Source organism: Glossina fuscipes, unplaced genomic scaffold, assembly GCF_014805625.2.
Source record: "Glossina fuscipes isolate IAEA_lab_2018 unplaced genomic scaffold, Yale_Gfus_2 0, whole genome shotgun sequence".
NCBI lineage: Eukaryota > Metazoa > Arthropoda > Insecta > Diptera > Glossinidae > Glossina > Glossina fuscipes.
This window is the reverse complement of record NW_023998414.1, coordinates 13,015,665-13,032,532: the sequence shown is the minus strand read 5'-3', so window position 1 is coordinate 13,032,532 and position 16,868 is coordinate 13,015,665. Positions and strand designations below refer to the sequence as shown.

Sequence of the window (16,868 nt, the reverse complement as noted above, 5' to 3'; positions counted from 1 at the left end):
ATTTTTCGTCAAAATTTATTTCATACGTCCAGTTCGAAACATTAGCTATTTCTCTTATGGCTAATGGATTAAGAGAGAATGATTTGTGTTTATTGCGCATACATACAATAAAAATAAAAAAACCCGATTTCATCAAACGACAGTGAATGCTATCACTTATTTAAACAAAAATTGCTATAAAGACGAATTGCAATATTAACGTTCACAGAAAGAGCGTCGTATTCACATTGCACATTTTTTACTCAACGTTCTAAATCACCAGTTGTTGAATTGCTGACTCGTAGGAGCAGAAGAAGAATTGCAATGATCTTCTCGCTACATAAAGTTGTCTAATATTATTGTGTAATTTAACTTCTTGTAAACGAACCAAAAAAATTAACATACTTTTTAAATTTTCTTCCATTTACTTCAATTTTAAGAAGCTTTTTTATTTCCTATTTTTGATTATGCTATTATAATGCATATTATAATACTTAGTTAAGAGTATGTGCGCGAAATTTAAAATTTTTCAAATCTACAATACTTACTAATCAAAGCAAGCATAGCAAGTGCAAGTGGGCACCCAGATATCTTTCTTCTTCATTTGAGATGTATTAATGACAATATGTGCTTTTAATAGACGATTAAATTTGAATAATTTTTTAAAAATTTTTAGTGAAATATAAATAAAATAATGAATTTTTATTAAAAAAATGAATTTTATTAAAAATTTGAAACGAATTCTTCTTCTTTCCTTTATTGTAATTAGCAAGTTGTAGTAAGGGATACGAACGTATCATGTATCTTTTCTTAGACATACTTTCTTGAAGTTATTCTACCTTTTTTGTCGGCCCTTTTTTACCACAAAGTTGTTATTAGAGATTTTTATTGCAACTTGTGCTATGGAACTAAAAGAATTACTTTTAACAAATTTTAAATCTATCAGATCAATGAAAATAAAAAGTCCTGATGAAATACTTGCAGTTGTAAATACGAACCGTTGCAAAAGCTATCATTACTTTCAACAAAGTTTTAAAAATTTATTTCTGGCTTTAATTTACACAGCATTTAACAGCATTGAAACATTTTTAATTCCAAACTGGACTATAAATTTGGCGGCAAAGTTTCGAATGGGAACTAAAGATTAAGTAAGAATTTAAAGAAAAAATCCTTTAAATCTCACGGAAGACTTATACACCTTCAACAGTTCACTCTTGCTAACAGTAATGAGTAGATCTTCACGGATGTTGACTTTATTAATATTTTTATGTACATGTAAATAAAATCTTTATTTTCTAATGCAGTTACCTTATTGTTTTGATATACATTTCATTTAGCTGCAAAATATTTAAAACGTCAAAATTTCTAAAAAGGCCATAAAACACTAGTTGTCAAAATTCGTTTCGTTTCTATGTAAAACATTGTCGGTAACTTGCCGGATGCTAAAGTTTGTCTATTGTATGATTAAAGTTTGAGAAGTGAGTGTTATATACATTAAATAAGGAATATTACACAATTTGCAAGGTTTATATTGATTTTCTAATTTATATCTAAAAAAGAATAGTGAAGTACCTTATCAAATTCTTACACGTAAAAAGTTCCGCATATTTGAGTATTACGTAATTCTTTTTTGTTTGCTTTATCAGACTAGTTCATGGCCGGTAGTGCTTTCGGACGTTTGGCCAGAAAGTACGGAGCGCTGATATTCTTTCCCACATTTACGGTGATCACTATATACGCTGATTGGTCGCATACACGCGCTTGGAAACGACAACAGCTGCAATTTGCCAGAAGTCAAGAACTCTTAAAAGAATAAAGGCAAAAACATAAATTCAAACGATGCTTGGCTTAGATAGAGGTTATATATGGGGTGTATTGCCACTCATTGGTTTTGCAATTGGGCACTTTTTAGATAAAAAAGAAACTGAGCGCATGACCATGTTCAGGGATAAAAGTGCTTTGTACGGTCGTGCTGAAGGTAAAAAAGCACCACCATCATGGTGAAATTCGTGATGATATAATGTTTATTTATATATAATTAGTAAAAAAGCAAGCAAAAAATATAATACCAAAAGTGTCACGAATGGCAAGTGAAATTTATATTTATGCTTGTATTGTTTTCCTTACGAATTTTTCCAAACAATTAAGATAATTATAATGTAAACATTTTGGCATAAAGATCTACAACTAAGGTACAACTTTCACAACAGAGGGGCAAATTTTTATTTCCTGAGCAACTAATCGTGCAAGCGATATAACCAACTAACATCGAATTTATGCTGTACAAGATAACATTAGCTAAACATATTTCAATTTTTATGCTTTTACGATAGAGGCCAAAACTCTTTGCTTACATTTAGTTAACAAAGCTGACTAAAACAGTTATTAATGATCTATTAATGAACCCAGTGAGAAGATTTGCGAAGTGCTGACGAGAAATAACCGATTTTACGATCAAATCCATTTTTGAATTAATCATAACCTTTATAGCGTTAAAATGAAGAATAATAGGATTACGCTAAAAAATTATATTTCTCCCATCATGGCAATTTTATTGTTTGCTCCTTGTAAAGAAATTATATTGCGGATGGAAATTAGTATCGGAACCGTTTAATTTATTATACTTGATCTGTGAAGATGTCGTGGTCGATTGATTCAACTGTTATTGCAATTTGGAAATCATTCATATTTGATGTGATCGCGCTCGTCGGATTAAAACTAAAAATCAGCTACAAATAAGTGACAAATTTCTCCATTACCTCAAACTTCCGGTTACTACTACCGGTTAAATACTATCAGATCTACGTGAGGTTTAGGCTTTGTATATTATTATAATAATATTAAATTAATGCGTTGACAGACAATAAAGATTTCAGTTAGTTGACAATTTTTTTTTAAATTGGTGGTAGTATATGAAATTTGACTATATAAATTTTGTCAGAATTTAATATGATACACAATGAATGCTTTAACATCCACGACAATACAGATCTTCAAGAAATAAATCTTTCAACTAATAATTATTATTATGTTAAAGCTATATGAAATTTAAAGGATGTAAAATGAAAATACGCGCTAAAGCATTCACGTATCATGTACTTTTTCGCTCCCGAAGAAAGAGCCGATAACATTGAAAGGGTTGGGTTCATTTAAATGGAATTAATTAATTAAATGAGAAAATTCCGTATATTTTGCTACATCTAATAATTTCTATGTAACCAGACATTACGCAATAATTTCGATAAATAGACTGTTAATTATTTATACGAAAAATCACGGTTGGTTGACATGTCTAAAGAACATTCATTGTTTGCCGACATACTCCGTTTTGTCCAACGCTGATTGCAATATTTAGCGAGAGAGTGAGAAAGTATTGAAAATGAAAAACCGGTTGCCGTCTACCTTCGAGGGACTGAATACCTGCTAAAAATATGAAATGAATGAAAACAACAAAAACCCAAACACCTTAACTACTGAGAGGCAAGCGCTTCTGAGATTAAAATAAGTGCAACCAACAATTTATTGTCCGTTTATGCGGCATCAATTCAAGTTAATGCCAATATGTATAGGATTAGTTGTCGTTAAAATTTTGTAATGAGCGGTAGCATTTGTTACAGTTGGACAAGTAAATCACTTTTTATTTTGAAAGCTTCCCTATAATGGAATTAAATGAATCATTAGAATCACCCGCTGAAGGTTTAGATGAAAACTTGAACATATCTACAAAAATTTTAAAAGATTATGAGGTTGTGTCCGTGATTGGCAATGGATCGTTTGGTACTTGTTTCAAAGTGCGTGAGAAAGTAACTGGCAATATTTTTGCCTGGAAGGGTATAGATTACGATGAGTTTAGTGACTGTCAAAGAGAGTTACTCATTTCAGAAATTCGGGTACTGCGTCAGCTCCAACATCCGAATATAGTGCAATATTACAATCATCTGATAAACCCTGAAGCTAAATCGCTATTTATTGTAATGGAATATTGTGAAGGCGGAGATTTAGCCCATTGGATTGCCAAGGCCAGAACCGAGCGTAAACGTTTCGAAGAATCGTACATTTGGCGTATTTTATACCAGGTCTGCCGAGCATTGCAGGTATGCCATAATAAAATCAAAGAGGGAACGATTCTACACCGCGATATCAAACCTGCTAACATTTTTCTGGATGTAAACGGTAACGCAAAACTGGGAGACTTTGGTTTAGCTCGTATGTTACGTCGCAATGAATCCTTTGCTGACACATTCGTTGGTACTCCGTACTATATGAGTCCAGAGATTGTTAAAGGTAATAAATATGACCGTAAATCGGATGTGTGGGCAGTAGGTTGCCTTATCTATGAGATGTGTGCTTTAGCTCCACCATTTAAAGGACGACAATTCGCTCAGCTCTCTACAAATATCACCGTCGGAAAGTATAATAAGATTCCAAGTATTTACTCTGAAAATTTACAAAATATTATCAAATTTATGCTTGAAGTAGAAAATGATCAAAGGCCCAGTATTGAAATTATTCTGCGACATCCCATCGTAGTGAGTAATATTCATAATTTAGGAAATAGTCTTCCTTGTTTAATTGAAGTTGCAAACAATGAAATTGATTTTTATATGCCTACCGATGAATTAGAAGTGCAAAGAAAGTTAGATTTTAATTCTATACGTGATTCGTCCCGCGTTAACTTGACTGGTGAGCGAAACAATTTAAACGAAAAAAGCGACCTTAAAGGGCTCAATATAACTGGCATGCTTACACCAGACTTACGAGCTGAAATCTTTTGTTCAACTAATCGTGAAATGTATGCTATGGCTCCCAAGTTCCAACGTTCCGATCCGGAACTCTATGAAACCATAAAGCGTGAAACGTTTGACACTCGGCGGGAACATTGTGATTCCTTTAAAAATAATAGCACTCTAAAAACGAACCCGGAACTTTTAACAAGAGAAGTGTTTGAGAACGCTCTAAAAGTTAGACTACATGCTATACGTGCTCAAGAATCGTTGTTGAGACAGAAAGAAGAAAGCCTAGATGAACGTGAAAAGCAGTTAAATGAGAAGGAGTACCGTTTGCTTCAATTCGAAGAAAGTTTGTTAGAGAGAAGCAAGTTTTTAATTAAAGAAATGGAAAAACTTTCTTTGCCAAGCAATACCTTCTTAAATGCCAAGACGTGTTCTTTACAATTAGAAAATGCAACACACTCCGATATGCCTCCCCCTTTGCCACCAAGAAAATCTGCTATACATGATGAAACATATTGTAGCATAGAATCAAACGAAGTCACACTTCTGCACGAGCCCACTATGGCGAAACTGGATATGAACACTTTACCGGCACCGAAAAACTTTTCAAATACGCGTGTGCGTAAAGTTACTTTCCAATCTCCGAAAAACTTTATAAGGTATGACATAGAAAACAACGTAATCGAAAAACGACAACAAATGCAAACCAGCGTCTCGAGCAAGGGCAGCGAAGGTTCCTCCGAAAGCACGAGTACCACCAATTGTCCAAAACATCGCAGGAAATCTTTGCTTTCGATTTTGGGATTCAGTCGCAGCAATAAGGAAAACATCGATTTGATACCAAAATCCAATCCACCAGCTAACACACACAAAAAATTATTGAAAAATGGAAGCAATACAAAGGGAGAAATTTCGATTAGCGAAGAGAAAATTCTATCAAAGTGCGAGACTGCTGAACTTGGCAATATATGGACAAAGGATCACAAACGTGCTGCTTTCGAAATGCTTGCTGCCATGAATGGCACTAACGTTAGCCATGGCAACAATTCGCGGAATAGGTTACGACACTCTGTACGCGAACGCAATATTTTGCATCAGAATCGTTTTCGTCGATCTTTTATTGCACCAATGTAAAATTTGTCTGCACTAACCCGTTCGTTAGTGAATGATACACAAATGTTTACAATTGCAGAAAGCATAAATATGAAAAGAATTGTAAGATATTCGAAAAATAAAAAATCGATTAATAAAGTTTTATGAACATTAATTAATATTAACATGCAAACGCTATTAAGTCTAATTACTATCAATCATTGATAACAGTTCGTGCCATAAATTAGGTCAACTTAATGAAGTTTGTGAATTGTTAGCTATAATTGATACTTGTTGACACACGAAATATCCTTACAATCATAGACGACTTTTTTAGTTCCGTGAGGGCAATCACGTAACTGAAAGTTAACTTTCGCTTACGTGTTGGCTCTCTTTGCTAAATAGCTGAAAGCAGAAAGGAGGGATAGTCACACAACTGAAAGTAAGTTTATGGTAAACGGGTTAATGCGAAAGCAACAACAAAAATTAGTCATTTGTAATTATACTTAGTTAAATAGCTTTTAAATTGGAAATAAACTATTCTTCATTCATATCGAGAGGTTATTCGCGTGGGTGAAAGTTAGCTTTCACTGTTTGGGAAAAACAATAATCAGCTATTAACAATTTAGCTTTCGCTTTTGTATTCAGCGGTTAGCAAAAATGTCTGAATATACAACAATGAAAGGGAACCTTCTTCTTACGTGATTACGGTATTGACCGTTAGGTAAAATTTTGTTGAAATTGCGCAAATCGTGGTAATTTACTGTTAAATATTGTGGATAATACAACCATATCAAATTTGCACTAACTTCTTGTACATTGGCTTAAAAATGTAGAAATTTAATAATTTTCATGATTAGATGAAATAATTTTAATTTGAATAACTTTGGTCATGCAGTAAAAGTCAAATGAAAGTGTGATAAGAGTTTTTATTTTAAGCATATTCTCTTTTGATTAGTATATGAATTTTGGTTTTTATTTTTTCAACATTTATTGAAAAATCTAGTACCTATCTATCTGTATTTCATATAATTTTCTACCTATTTACTAAAACAGTGCTCGTGTTTCTTCCTTTTGATCTGTATACGTTTTGCATTAATTCAGGCAACTCTGATCTTGTACGTGTTAGCAGCTATTCTTTCATCCGGCTGGCAGATTGAAAGAAGATTGATTAAAATATAATAAACATATTGAGAAACGAACAATTGAAAAATAGTAAATGAAATACGAATAAATATTGTGAAAATGGCTGCTTCCAACGAATTTTACGCTCAACGTACCGACAAGTCATATAATTTCGATATGACAGATTTCGATCAGACATTGTAAAGTTCTCATTGTCAAAATGTCCATGGAGCACCTGTGCTGAATTTATTTATTCTTTTATTTAACAGAAATTTCCAAAGTTTTGATAATCAACCAACTGTTCCACCGAATTATGATTACAATTACGGCAATACAAACACTGGATTGAGTTCGTTTTACGATCCCAATGCGTATAACAATAACCCTTATGGTCAAAACGATGTTTACCAAGCAACGAATGTAGGCGCAGGCAATGAGTTTGACGACGAGCCGCCTTTGTTGGAAGGTAAATATGAAAAAAATTTATCGATTAAGTAGTGAAAGATTGATTATATGAATTTTTTCAGAACTGGGTATAAATCCAAGTCATATTTTCCAAAAGGTAATTTACTATATATGTTATGTACACAAGAGATATGCAAGAATTTAACATTCTTAAATTGATCGATAGACTTTAGCAGTGTTAAATCCAATGAGAGGAGCTGATCAACAAATATTGCAAGATACAGACATGGCTGGGCCGTTGGTCTTTTGCTTAGCATTGGGAAGTTTTCTATTACTGGTATGTTATCTAATTAATCGTTACAATAGAGAAAGAGAGACATATACATATTTTTGCGTTCATAGAGTGGCAAGGTAACATTCTCTTACATTTATGGTATTGGAGTAATGGGTTGCATCGCTTTTTATTGCTTGCTAACATTAATGGCACCACAATCGAACGTAACATTCGGTGCAGTGGTATCCGTACTAGGGTACTGTCTACTCCCGATGGTCGTTTTATCTGGAATTAATGTTCTTGTTACCATACAGTATGTATAGATAAACTGTTAATATTACTTGTACGAATTTTCTTTATTATGCAGAGGTACTATCGGTCTGATAATTGCCGGCATATGCATATTATGGTGCTCTCTATCGGCTTCAAAGCTTTTCGTTACTGCATATTCAATGGATCATCAACAAGTGCTTATCGCTTATCCTTGTGCTCTACTGTACGGAGTTTTCGCTTTAATTACCATATTTTAATAGGATGTAGGACTTTATAGAAAGTCCTGCGAGAGCATTTTTATACAAAATGATAAAATAATTTAACCCTTTCACCAACAATTATTAATAATTTTAGATATGTATATATATATAAATTTTGTAATATAAAACGTCAATATGGATGACATGGATAATTAGATAACTAAATTTGTGTGTTTTCTTTGAACAATAAGAGGGTGGCCTGTCCACTGTTTTTGCGAGATGGGAACGCGTAATTATTGAAAAAAATGTTATTTTAAGGAATTTTAATTCGAGTTCACTGCCATTGAAATAGGAGGAATATTAAATTTAAATCGCCGACCTTCGGCTGACAACCATTCAAACGGATAAATTAATGGTCAGATGATAATCATCAATATAATCCATATCTACCAAAATTTCAACATTACCTTAAGAGCTTTTAAGTATATTCTGCATGTCGAGAATTGTTATAATTCGTTCGAATAAGTTAGGATTTTCTTCATATGTAAAAAGCTGAACGGCAAACAAAACCATTTTTACAATCTAAAAGGTCTTAAGGCTTTTTACTTTTTCTTCTTAGTTGCCTCATTTAACAACTGTGAGTTAACAGATTTCCTCTCCGGACATCGTTAATTGTGAGACCAGGGTTTAGAATATATATTTTAGTAATTTGCAAATATGAGCATCAAATAACTATCAAGCTTGTTTAAAATTTTCCTACAAATTCCTGTAAGGACTCAGTTTTTTGACCAAGAGTATATCTGGTTCAATATCGTGGAAGCAAGCTGATAATTCATAATGCTCGAAAGAGAGAAATAAGTTTGTCTTATCTGTAATTAAATTTTATTTATTTAAAGAAAAGCTTAACTAGGACCAAACTAAAGGTAGACTTGATGATGATAATGATAAGTATGAGGTATAGGTGTGTCATTATTGCAGCAACGAGACTAAGTTATACTTAACGTCTATGAAATCGGAAAAGAATAGATTGATTGTTAATTAAATTAAAATTAAAAACAAATTTTATAGATGGGCTATGTCGACTATTAAACATCGCATTGTCAAACACAATTTTTATTTTTGCCATAGAACACAAAAATTATACCCTGTTTTTATAGGAAGCTACTATTATGGGACTGTATAGTAAAAATTAGACATCTTTACAAATAAAGGCTTACTTTCTGTGATAACTGTTATGCCCAAGATGTTGGAAAATTAAAAAGACGAGGATAACTTTCTGCGTTTTTGTAAAGATGCTACAGTCGATGGGTATAAAAAAATTTTGCATAAGCGGTTTCTTAGGTTGATTCAATGAATTTTATTCGATATTCTGAAACTTTTCGCTAGCACGTATTCATCGCCCCATGCATAAGTATTGATCGTTTATTCTTGTGTTTTACTACATGAACTTTGTCCTTTTCTCATCGCAATTGAGTTTTATGGTTCGCCTCTCCGCCAAATAATAGGAAATGTTTAACATGAATGAAAAGTATTTCTTATTCAGTAGCAAAAGACAAAAACATATTTTTTTTTTCTTGTTTTTTTTCACATTAAGTTCTATCACTTGGTGAAAAGGAAATCGAGAAAGTTTTATTAATCATTAAAGTTGCCGATATTCAAGGGGTACACTAAACAAAATTGATGGGAGAGTATATATATATGTTCTTAGCCCACAACGTTTGTGGCACCTCTTAAAGCTAAATAACCTTGGATGATATCAGATGGTAAGGATCTTATAATACGAAACTCTTCAGCATTATGGTAGTATAATTTAGTTTGAGGATCCATATAAGGTGCTATAAGTCCAGAGATATCAGAATATTTTTTTGGCGGTTTCAAAGATGGAGGGGCATTTAATGAAGTATCTACGATTAAAAGCGGATTATAAAACAAGATATTTTATAATGGCAATCATAAAAACTTACACGTTACTATATCCTCCGACGAAGGCAAAGATTTTTCTTGGGCTATGATTTGCTTTAAAGATTTCCATACAAATTTTTTTCCTCCTGGCTCTATATAGCTAAACTTTGGATTTTTGAATGCTAATTTTGGTCGTGTTTGTGCAGTCGACGAAAATGTTGACAAATTACTTGTCGTAGCTACTTCAGAATTAGTGTTTGTAGAATTTTCTTCCGTATCTAACGCCTGCATTGAATCTTCTGAATTCGTATCTGCGCGATATTCCTTCTCGTCTGCTTTAATTTTCTTGGCAGGTATTATTTCAGCGCTATCAGCCATTTTTGCAATTGAAATTACGGGAAATGTATATCAACAATAGACTAAGTTGAAACTAAAAATGCAAGAAAAAATAAAAACAAATAATGTAATCTAGATGAACAACATTGCAGGTACACGGTACAGCAGAAGTATTTTTTAATGTATTAGGTCAAGTAAAAAGTCCCCGCGGTTTGTTTGTTTTGATAAATTTAAGCTTCTTTTTGTAGGCTGCCCCTTTCAAATGATTCCAAACTGTCATGTGGTTGATGTTAAATGCCCCCCGCTATTTCCTGAAAGTTTACGTGCCGGTCCTGCTCCACCAGTTGGAAAATTTCGACTTGTCGGCCAGAGCGAGATGTATCTTTGGCATCGAAATTTCCGAAACGGGATCGAGCAAACTATTCCTGAGTCCTTCATTCACTTCCATCACTCTCACAGTGCACTTGAGAAATTGTTTTGTCATCTGTTAGACACATGTTCGTTTGAGAGAATCAGGTGAGTGTTGCCCGATATATAGCCATCAACACCATCCCGCGTAAACGTTTTGCACAAACTAATATAATGTTAATCAAAGTACTTTCTAGAAAAAAACGAAATATTGACTGCTGAGAATCTTCCACTTGCACTGTTTTCAAAAAATACTTATTTATTTACTATTATAATTTTAATATTTTTTTTTATTAATTAACACATTGCAACGTATGCCTTGCTATTTTTAAATAATCTATTTAGTTCAAGAAGCTTCTAAAAACTTTACATTGAACGAGTAAATTACGATTATTTCAAACAGATAATCAGCTGTGCGCAACAATAAAACGCTGACCAGAATGAATGAATTTGCACCATGCACGCCAACGCCGAAATATGACTTTATGATATGTGTTCGCATAGGTCATACATATAGTTCACATTGCATTGCTGCAGCAAAGAAAGTATATTGGAAACTTTAATTTTTCTGCACGCATTTGCATTGACAAACAAAGCATTAACCTTTACGGTAAACCCAGGAAACAATGAATATCATATATCTAATATTTCGAACGTCACATGAAATTAAATATTACTGATTACAATTAATTCTAAATACTATAATATCAATTATTGTTAGCTTACGAAAAGTAATTAAAATCATGTTTTGCTCAAAAAAAATTTCGTTTTCAGAGACGTTTGTTCTTTTATTAATATATATATAAACAAAATCTAATCATATGGTCAGTTTTTCAAACCTTACAATTTTATTGCAATAATGCAGCTATTTATTGCAATAATAACTATGCCTGTTTAGTATAATGCACAATGCAAATGTATTTTAAGCCATAAAATACCCAATAAGAGACATTATAAGAAATCATCTATGCCATAACTAACCACAATTTCAAAGAGCACGAAATACGACGCGAAACGTTACGTTGATATCTGACTGCGCTAAAATAATAAAATGCTTCAATAAGAAAAAATATTATACAGAGTTGTTGACGACTTGCGTAGTTTTCTCAACAAGCATATTTGATGAAATGTTATCAATTAATCAATCAATTAGTTACAAAATTTTAATTATCATTTATAAATAAAGAGAACAAATATTTTCTGTGTCTGCTTCTTCTCCTTATTTGACGATGCATTCACTATCGATTTGCTGATAACATTGTGAATTTTTTAAATTTGCGACTCCATTTTTTTGCATACATATATACAGAAGTCTAATCATTAGAAAAATTTAGCGGTCACGTTTAGTTACTATTCGGACCATGTATATTATAATCCGTTAACAATAATCGGTGATAAATAATGATCGGCAATTCAACGTTTTTACAAAATTTGAGAAAATTCCGTTTAGTTACATTCGATATTACAGAAACACTTTTGCGTTTTCGACAAGCGCCTGCAATACAATATGCGAAGACAGCTACCGAATTGGGTGTGACGGACATTGATCAGCCATTGTTAGAACAATGCTTTAAAGATGAGTTTAAAACAATGGCAAAATTGTACCCAAATTATGGTCGTCACTCCCAACTTTCATGGTACGATTGGTGGGCGCAATTGGTTGAGAGGATTTTCCGTTGTGTAAAACCTAATATTGATGAGAAAAAATTGAAGCAAATTTCTGGAACCTTGATAAGAATCTACCGTACCAATGCGTGCTGGATTCACATAGATGGTAATCAAGAGTTACTTTCACGTGTCCGGCAAGCGAATAAACATGTTGGCGTCATATCCAATTCCGATCCAAGCCTTCATAAAGTTTTAAAAGAAATGGAAATTTTAGATAAGTTTGATTTTGTGTTGACCTCTTACGAGGCTGGTTACCAAAAACCAGATAAGAGCATATATGACATACCTCTCGAAAAATATGGAGTTAAGGCAGATGAAGCTCTGCATATTGGCAACACGTATGACCTGGATTATATAGGCGCACGTAATGCTGGTTGGTCCAGTTTATTAGTAACTCGCAATAAAATTGATTTGGAAAGAGCTCAAGGTACCCATGCATATCCCAGTTTGAAAGACTTGCTATTGGCTTTAGATACAAAAAAAATACAATGGTAGCTGCATTTTTACATTAAAGGTGTCGTAGAAAATTGAGTAAATGCGAAAGGAATTCACTCACACTTAATCTGAATACACAGCAACATGACAACAATTTTCACAATGTGACCTTATTGACGAAAATTATTGGATTAGTTTTTCCAATGTGAGGTATTGTACATATGTGTGTATTATGCATATATGTGTACATGATAAAAAATAGACACTTAATATCTAAGAATGAAAGTAAGTTGCAATAAAATGCAGGCAAAGCACGCCAAATAATATTTAATGACTTTAAGAACATTGTATCGACCGTAAAGAGATTATCTCCCTCACAACCCATATATATATAAATACAAATATATATATATAAATATATATATATCGAGCAAGATTAATGAGTAAACGTTATCACGAAATATCAGTTCCTAAGATTCCATTTTTTTTATAAAATAAACAGAAACGAAATTTTGGAGGCAATCCTATTATCTTTATAATATATTTAGTCTAATAAAACCGAATTTTTCAAATAAAACTATCGAATTTAATAAAATTTTTCTTACGTAAAGTTTTCTAGCGCTTTCATTGAATCTGCACAAAAAGTATATTAGTTTTAAAGGAGCAGACGCATGATTATCTATGAGATGCGTTTCGCACTATTCACTATCGCAGTCTTTGAACCTTGCGCGCAGGTACTTATCTTTGTGGTTTGCTGATTATACCAAAATCATAAATGTTGATTTTATTTGCGAATAATGTTCATTTTTATATGTTTTATCCACGTTCACACGGTGTAACTAAGAACGTGCGAACTTGTACCTTGCTTGTTCGTTGCTCAATAAACTAATTTGACTCGGCGCCCAAAGATTAATTACTTTTTACCTCCACAATCGCATTTCATCTAGTCCGTCTGATTATACATTTTTGGATGGCTTTTGGATGAAAAAAGTCTCTGTGATAATAACCCATTTGATTTTATTCTCGCGTGCATCGCTTGCTGCTTTACTTTGTAAAAACAAAACACAAAGCACTAACACTCTTAGATGTCTAGTCAAAACATAGGAAAGCAGGGAGTCGCCCAAAAATCCACATCAACAAGTTATTTCGCTTAGATAAGCGATATTTTCGAAAAAGCCTATAAAACCGATATTTGCTTTTTTGGTATGCAACATTCAGAGATTTTGATAAAGTTTCATGGCAAGTAGCCGTTGTTTTTTGGCAAATTCCTCTTCTTGTAACTCTATGCAAAAACATGTTTTTAAAAATATAGAGCATAAACCAATTACACCGAAATTTCAATTTGTCTTTAAACTGGGCTACCATTTACGCGTGAATGCCCAAAGAAAATCATTCAATTAAACAACACAGAAGATTGTTACTATTTGCTTTATTTATGAATTATTATTTTCAAGGAATTGATGAAAGAATTAAATCTTAATAAAAGTAGGGAAATTTATTTATAAAAATGTCTACATGCCAACTATGTGCAGGAAGTTGCGAAGAATGCAGGAACTTATACGATGAACATGGACAAGGCACAGAAGTTTATGATATTACAGTTAAATATTTTGATCCAATGGTAAGCTAGTTTTCTCATAATAGTTTTGCCTAATGCAAACAATATCGTTTTTTTATTACGCCAGTTATTGAGCTCGAATATAGAGCAGGACAGCAGAGTTATATGTGGTGAGTGCTGGCGGCATATCAGCGAATTTTATGACTTTCAACGTTCGGTATTAACAATTCAAAATAAATTGGAAACTGAATCCAAGCATTTGATACCTCTGATTAAGCTTGAGGACGAAATCTTATTGGATCAAGAGCTTCTCCCGAAAAATGAGTGTGAGCTCTCGTTGAACGATGTACTGGACGGTGAATTCCTTAATATACGAGGGGATGATATCTTGAATGATATTGAAAAAACTCAGCCCACTAATTCTGATGACGAAAAACCTTTGATAACACGCGCAAGACGTAAAACTAAGATCAAATCTGAGAGTATTAAAAAGTGCAATGCTAAAAAGAAAATTTGTAAAAAAACCCCTTCAAAAGCACGGCAACAACGTACTGAGGCAGTGAGAAAAAGTAAAAGGACAATTGGAACAATTGGAACACTAAATGAAAATTATTATAACAAGCAAGATAATACTGAAAATGTAACGAACCCAAACGACAACATTGACATGGCTAACAAAAGTAAAATGGACATGGATTTAAGCTTTCAGACATCAAATGAAATGCCCAATACCATCGAGAACACATCCTCAAATTATGATAGTGAGGATAACAGAGCTGCTTCAACCGATGGGCAACAGACACATTTCAATAGATCGCAAGATTATGATGCTTTTATTTCGGAATGGAAACAAGACTTAAGCTGCGTCGTATGTAATGCTGAATTTGCAACTTTAGCTTTACTGCGTTCTCATTTCAGACAAGAGCATCCAAATCACAAATGTTACGTACTATGTTGCCAGCGCAAGTTCTTTCATCGTTATCAACTAGTGGAACATATACGAGTACACATTAAACCCGATATTTTCAAATGTGAAGTTTGCGGAAAATGTGCACCGCATAGTCGAGGTTTAAGGAAACACATAAGAGAAAGGCATACGAAAGAAGGACAGGAGCGTCAGTATGAATGTAATGTTTGTCAAAAGCGTTTCACCAAAAAACCTATTCTTAAAGCACATATGGAAATTCATGTTACAGGCAGTAAAGATCACATTTGCAAGGAATGCGGTAAAGGTTTTGTACTAGAAACACGCCTTAAAGCTCACGAACGTTCTGTTCATAACATAGCGTGCGTATGTGATCAATGTGGGAAAACGGTGCGGGGAAAGTACGCACTTAAACGGCATTTATTAGAACACGCTGGCGTTACGAAACGTAAATGGACTTGTGATCAATGCGAAGCCCAATTAAATTCTCATTACGCTTTAAAAAGGCATAAAGAAGCCATACATCACGATGGTACAACGGTATACGTGTGCAAGGATTGTGGAAAAATTGCACCATCCGCTCAAGCATTACGCTGCCACAAAAAATATGTTCATCAAGCGGAGCGTAAGTACAAATGCAGCATATGCGATAAAGCCTTCAAGGTAGCAATTGTGTTAAAAGAGCATATGGCTGCACATACAGGTGAAGACCTATATCAATGTCCATATTGTCCAAAAACATTTAAAGTAAGTTCAAATATGCATCATCATCGAAAGAAATCCCATCCAATAGAATGGGCTGAAGCAAGACAAAATAAACAACAAACAAACAAAGTTGATGTTAATTTAGTTTCAAATGAAGTAATTCTATAGAAAAATTACTTGATTTGGGTTTAAATTGTTTTACAATAAATTTTTCACCTACCTATAGCCTTATATGACGTTTACATTAAAGGGCTTTTCGGGCATTTCTGTTTTTCATTTGAAGCAGCGAAGAAATCGCATTTCCGTCATATAATGAAATGTCGAAGTTTAGCGTTTTTTTCGTCGCATAGGAATTCGTATGTTTGTGTTTAAATTTAATTTGCTGTAAACAAATATGTTTATGTGTAAAGAACTATCAAAACTAAAAACCGTACATACAAATGCCGCAACCTCCTGGGGTTGATTTCATGCATTCTGATTATTTATAAAAAAAGGCGAAGAAAAATTGCAAGTTTCAAGTTTCAACTTTTTCTCGGCGACCAAAAGCATACCTTCCCAAGTGGTGCTTCCTGATATGAGACAGTTTATTATAACTGGCTCTGTTTGCCCTACACGATAGCAACGATTTTCTGATTTCTTATAGTTATATGGATTAAAGTCTATATCATGCATAATGCACTTATCGGCGGCCGTTCACTTGATACCCACGCCATCTGCCGTAGTAGATAGTAAAAATATAAGTATACCAGAATCTGTGTTGAAATAGTTAATCATATCCTGGCATTTTCCAACAGCAGTAGAAACATCTAAACGGCAATAGCCATATTTTCTTATGTCTAAATATCTCTTT

General features: G+C 33.3%; 7 protein-coding genes across 19 annotated transcripts; 6 read left to right on the top strand and 1 right to left on the bottom strand.

Moving 5' to 3' along the window:
* Window positions 1-1,375: 1,375 nt before the first annotated feature.
* Window positions 1,376-1,823, top strand: LOC119639559. 5 transcript variants are annotated; one of them, XM_038037034.1, is made up of 2 exons: window positions 1,376-1,457; window positions 1,626-1,823. In XM_038037034.1, the coding sequence occupies exon 2, from the start codon at window positions 1,634-1,636 to the stop codon at window positions 1,793-1,795; it is 162 nt and encodes a 53-aa protein (XP_037892962.1). In that variant the 5' UTR covers window positions 1,376-1,457; window positions 1,626-1,633; the 3' UTR covers window positions 1,796-1,823. The 5 variants fall into 5 exon arrangements, with proteins under 5 accessions (XP_037892962.1, XP_037892936.1, XP_037892944.1 ...); XM_038037008.1 differs by having other exon boundaries at window positions 1,418-1,503; XM_038037016.1 differs by lacking the exon at window positions 1,376-1,457 and adding an exon at window positions 1,465-1,569.
* LOC119639545 (NADH dehydrogenase [ubiquinone] 1 beta subcomplex subunit 1) lies at window positions 1,793-7,049 on the top strand. 2 transcript variants are annotated; one of them, XM_038036996.1, is made up of 2 exons: window positions 1,793-1,957; window positions 6,909-7,049. In XM_038036996.1, exons 1-2 carry the CDS (start codon window positions 1,819-1,821, stop codon window positions 6,962-6,964), a joined length of 195 nt encoding a protein of 64 aa, XP_037892924.1. In that variant the 5' UTR covers window positions 1,793-1,818; the 3' UTR covers window positions 6,965-7,049. The 2 variants fall into 2 exon arrangements, with proteins under 2 accessions (XP_037892924.1, XP_037892916.1); XM_038036988.1 differs by having other exon boundaries at window positions 6,861-7,049.
* On the top strand, window positions 1,983-5,867 carry LOC119639529 (serine/threonine-protein kinase Nek2). Its single transcript, XM_038036965.1, has one exon. It carries the CDS (start codon window positions 3,639-3,641, stop codon window positions 5,844-5,846), a length of 2,208 nt encoding a protein of 735 aa, XP_037892893.1. The 5' UTR covers window positions 1,983-3,638; the 3' UTR covers window positions 5,847-5,867.
* Window positions 6,976-8,232, top strand: LOC119639536 (protein YIPF5). The gene is made up of 6 exons (XM_038036976.1): window positions 6,976-7,129; window positions 7,199-7,395; window positions 7,457-7,491; window positions 7,561-7,671; window positions 7,737-7,921; window positions 7,976-8,232. The coding sequence occupies exons 1-6, from the start codon at window positions 7,050-7,052 to the stop codon at window positions 8,136-8,138; spliced, it is 771 nt and encodes a 256-aa protein (XP_037892904.1). The 5' UTR covers window positions 6,976-7,049; the 3' UTR covers window positions 8,139-8,232.
* A 1,210-nt stretch (window positions 8,233-9,442) lies between these two features.
* Window positions 9,443-11,782, bottom strand: LOC119642893 (INO80 complex subunit C). 7 transcript variants are annotated; one of them, XM_038042232.1, is made up of 3 exons: window positions 11,709-11,782; window positions 10,046-10,413; window positions 9,443-9,985 (listed from the first exon to the last, which is right to left on the bottom strand). In XM_038042232.1, the coding sequence occupies exons 2-3, from the start codon at window positions 10,359-10,361 to the stop codon at window positions 9,786-9,788; spliced, it is 516 nt and encodes a 171-aa protein (XP_037898160.1). In that variant the 5' UTR covers window positions 10,362-10,413; window positions 11,709-11,782; the 3' UTR covers window positions 9,443-9,785. The 7 variants fall into 7 exon arrangements, with proteins under 7 accessions (XP_037898160.1, XP_037898143.1, XP_037898152.1 ...); XM_038042215.1 differs by lacking the exon at window positions 11,709-11,782 and adding an exon at window positions 11,116-11,198; XM_038042224.1 differs by lacking the exon at window positions 11,709-11,782 and adding an exon at window positions 11,098-11,172.
* A 110-nt stretch (window positions 11,783-11,892) lies between these two features.
* On the top strand, window positions 11,893-13,252 carry LOC119642882 (rhythmically expressed gene 2 protein-like). The gene has a single exon (XM_038042185.1). The coding sequence runs from the start codon at window positions 12,129-12,131 to the stop codon at window positions 12,888-12,890; it is 762 nt and encodes a 253-aa protein (XP_037898113.1). The 5' UTR covers window positions 11,893-12,128; the 3' UTR covers window positions 12,891-13,252.
* An 874-nt stretch (window positions 13,253-14,126) lies between these two features.
* On the top strand, window positions 14,127-16,245 carry LOC119631318 (zinc finger protein 154-like). Of its 2 annotated transcripts, XM_038023431.1 has the most exons (3): window positions 14,127-14,451; window positions 14,516-15,515; window positions 15,585-16,245. In XM_038023431.1, exons 1-3 carry the CDS (start codon window positions 14,338-14,340, stop codon window positions 16,184-16,186), a joined length of 1,716 nt encoding a protein of 571 aa, XP_037879359.1. In that variant the 5' UTR covers window positions 14,127-14,337; the 3' UTR covers window positions 16,187-16,245. The 2 variants fall into 2 exon arrangements, with proteins under 2 accessions (XP_037879359.1, XP_037879351.1); XM_038023423.1 differs by having other exon boundaries at window positions 14,516-16,245.
* Window positions 16,246-16,868: the final 623 nt, after the last annotated feature.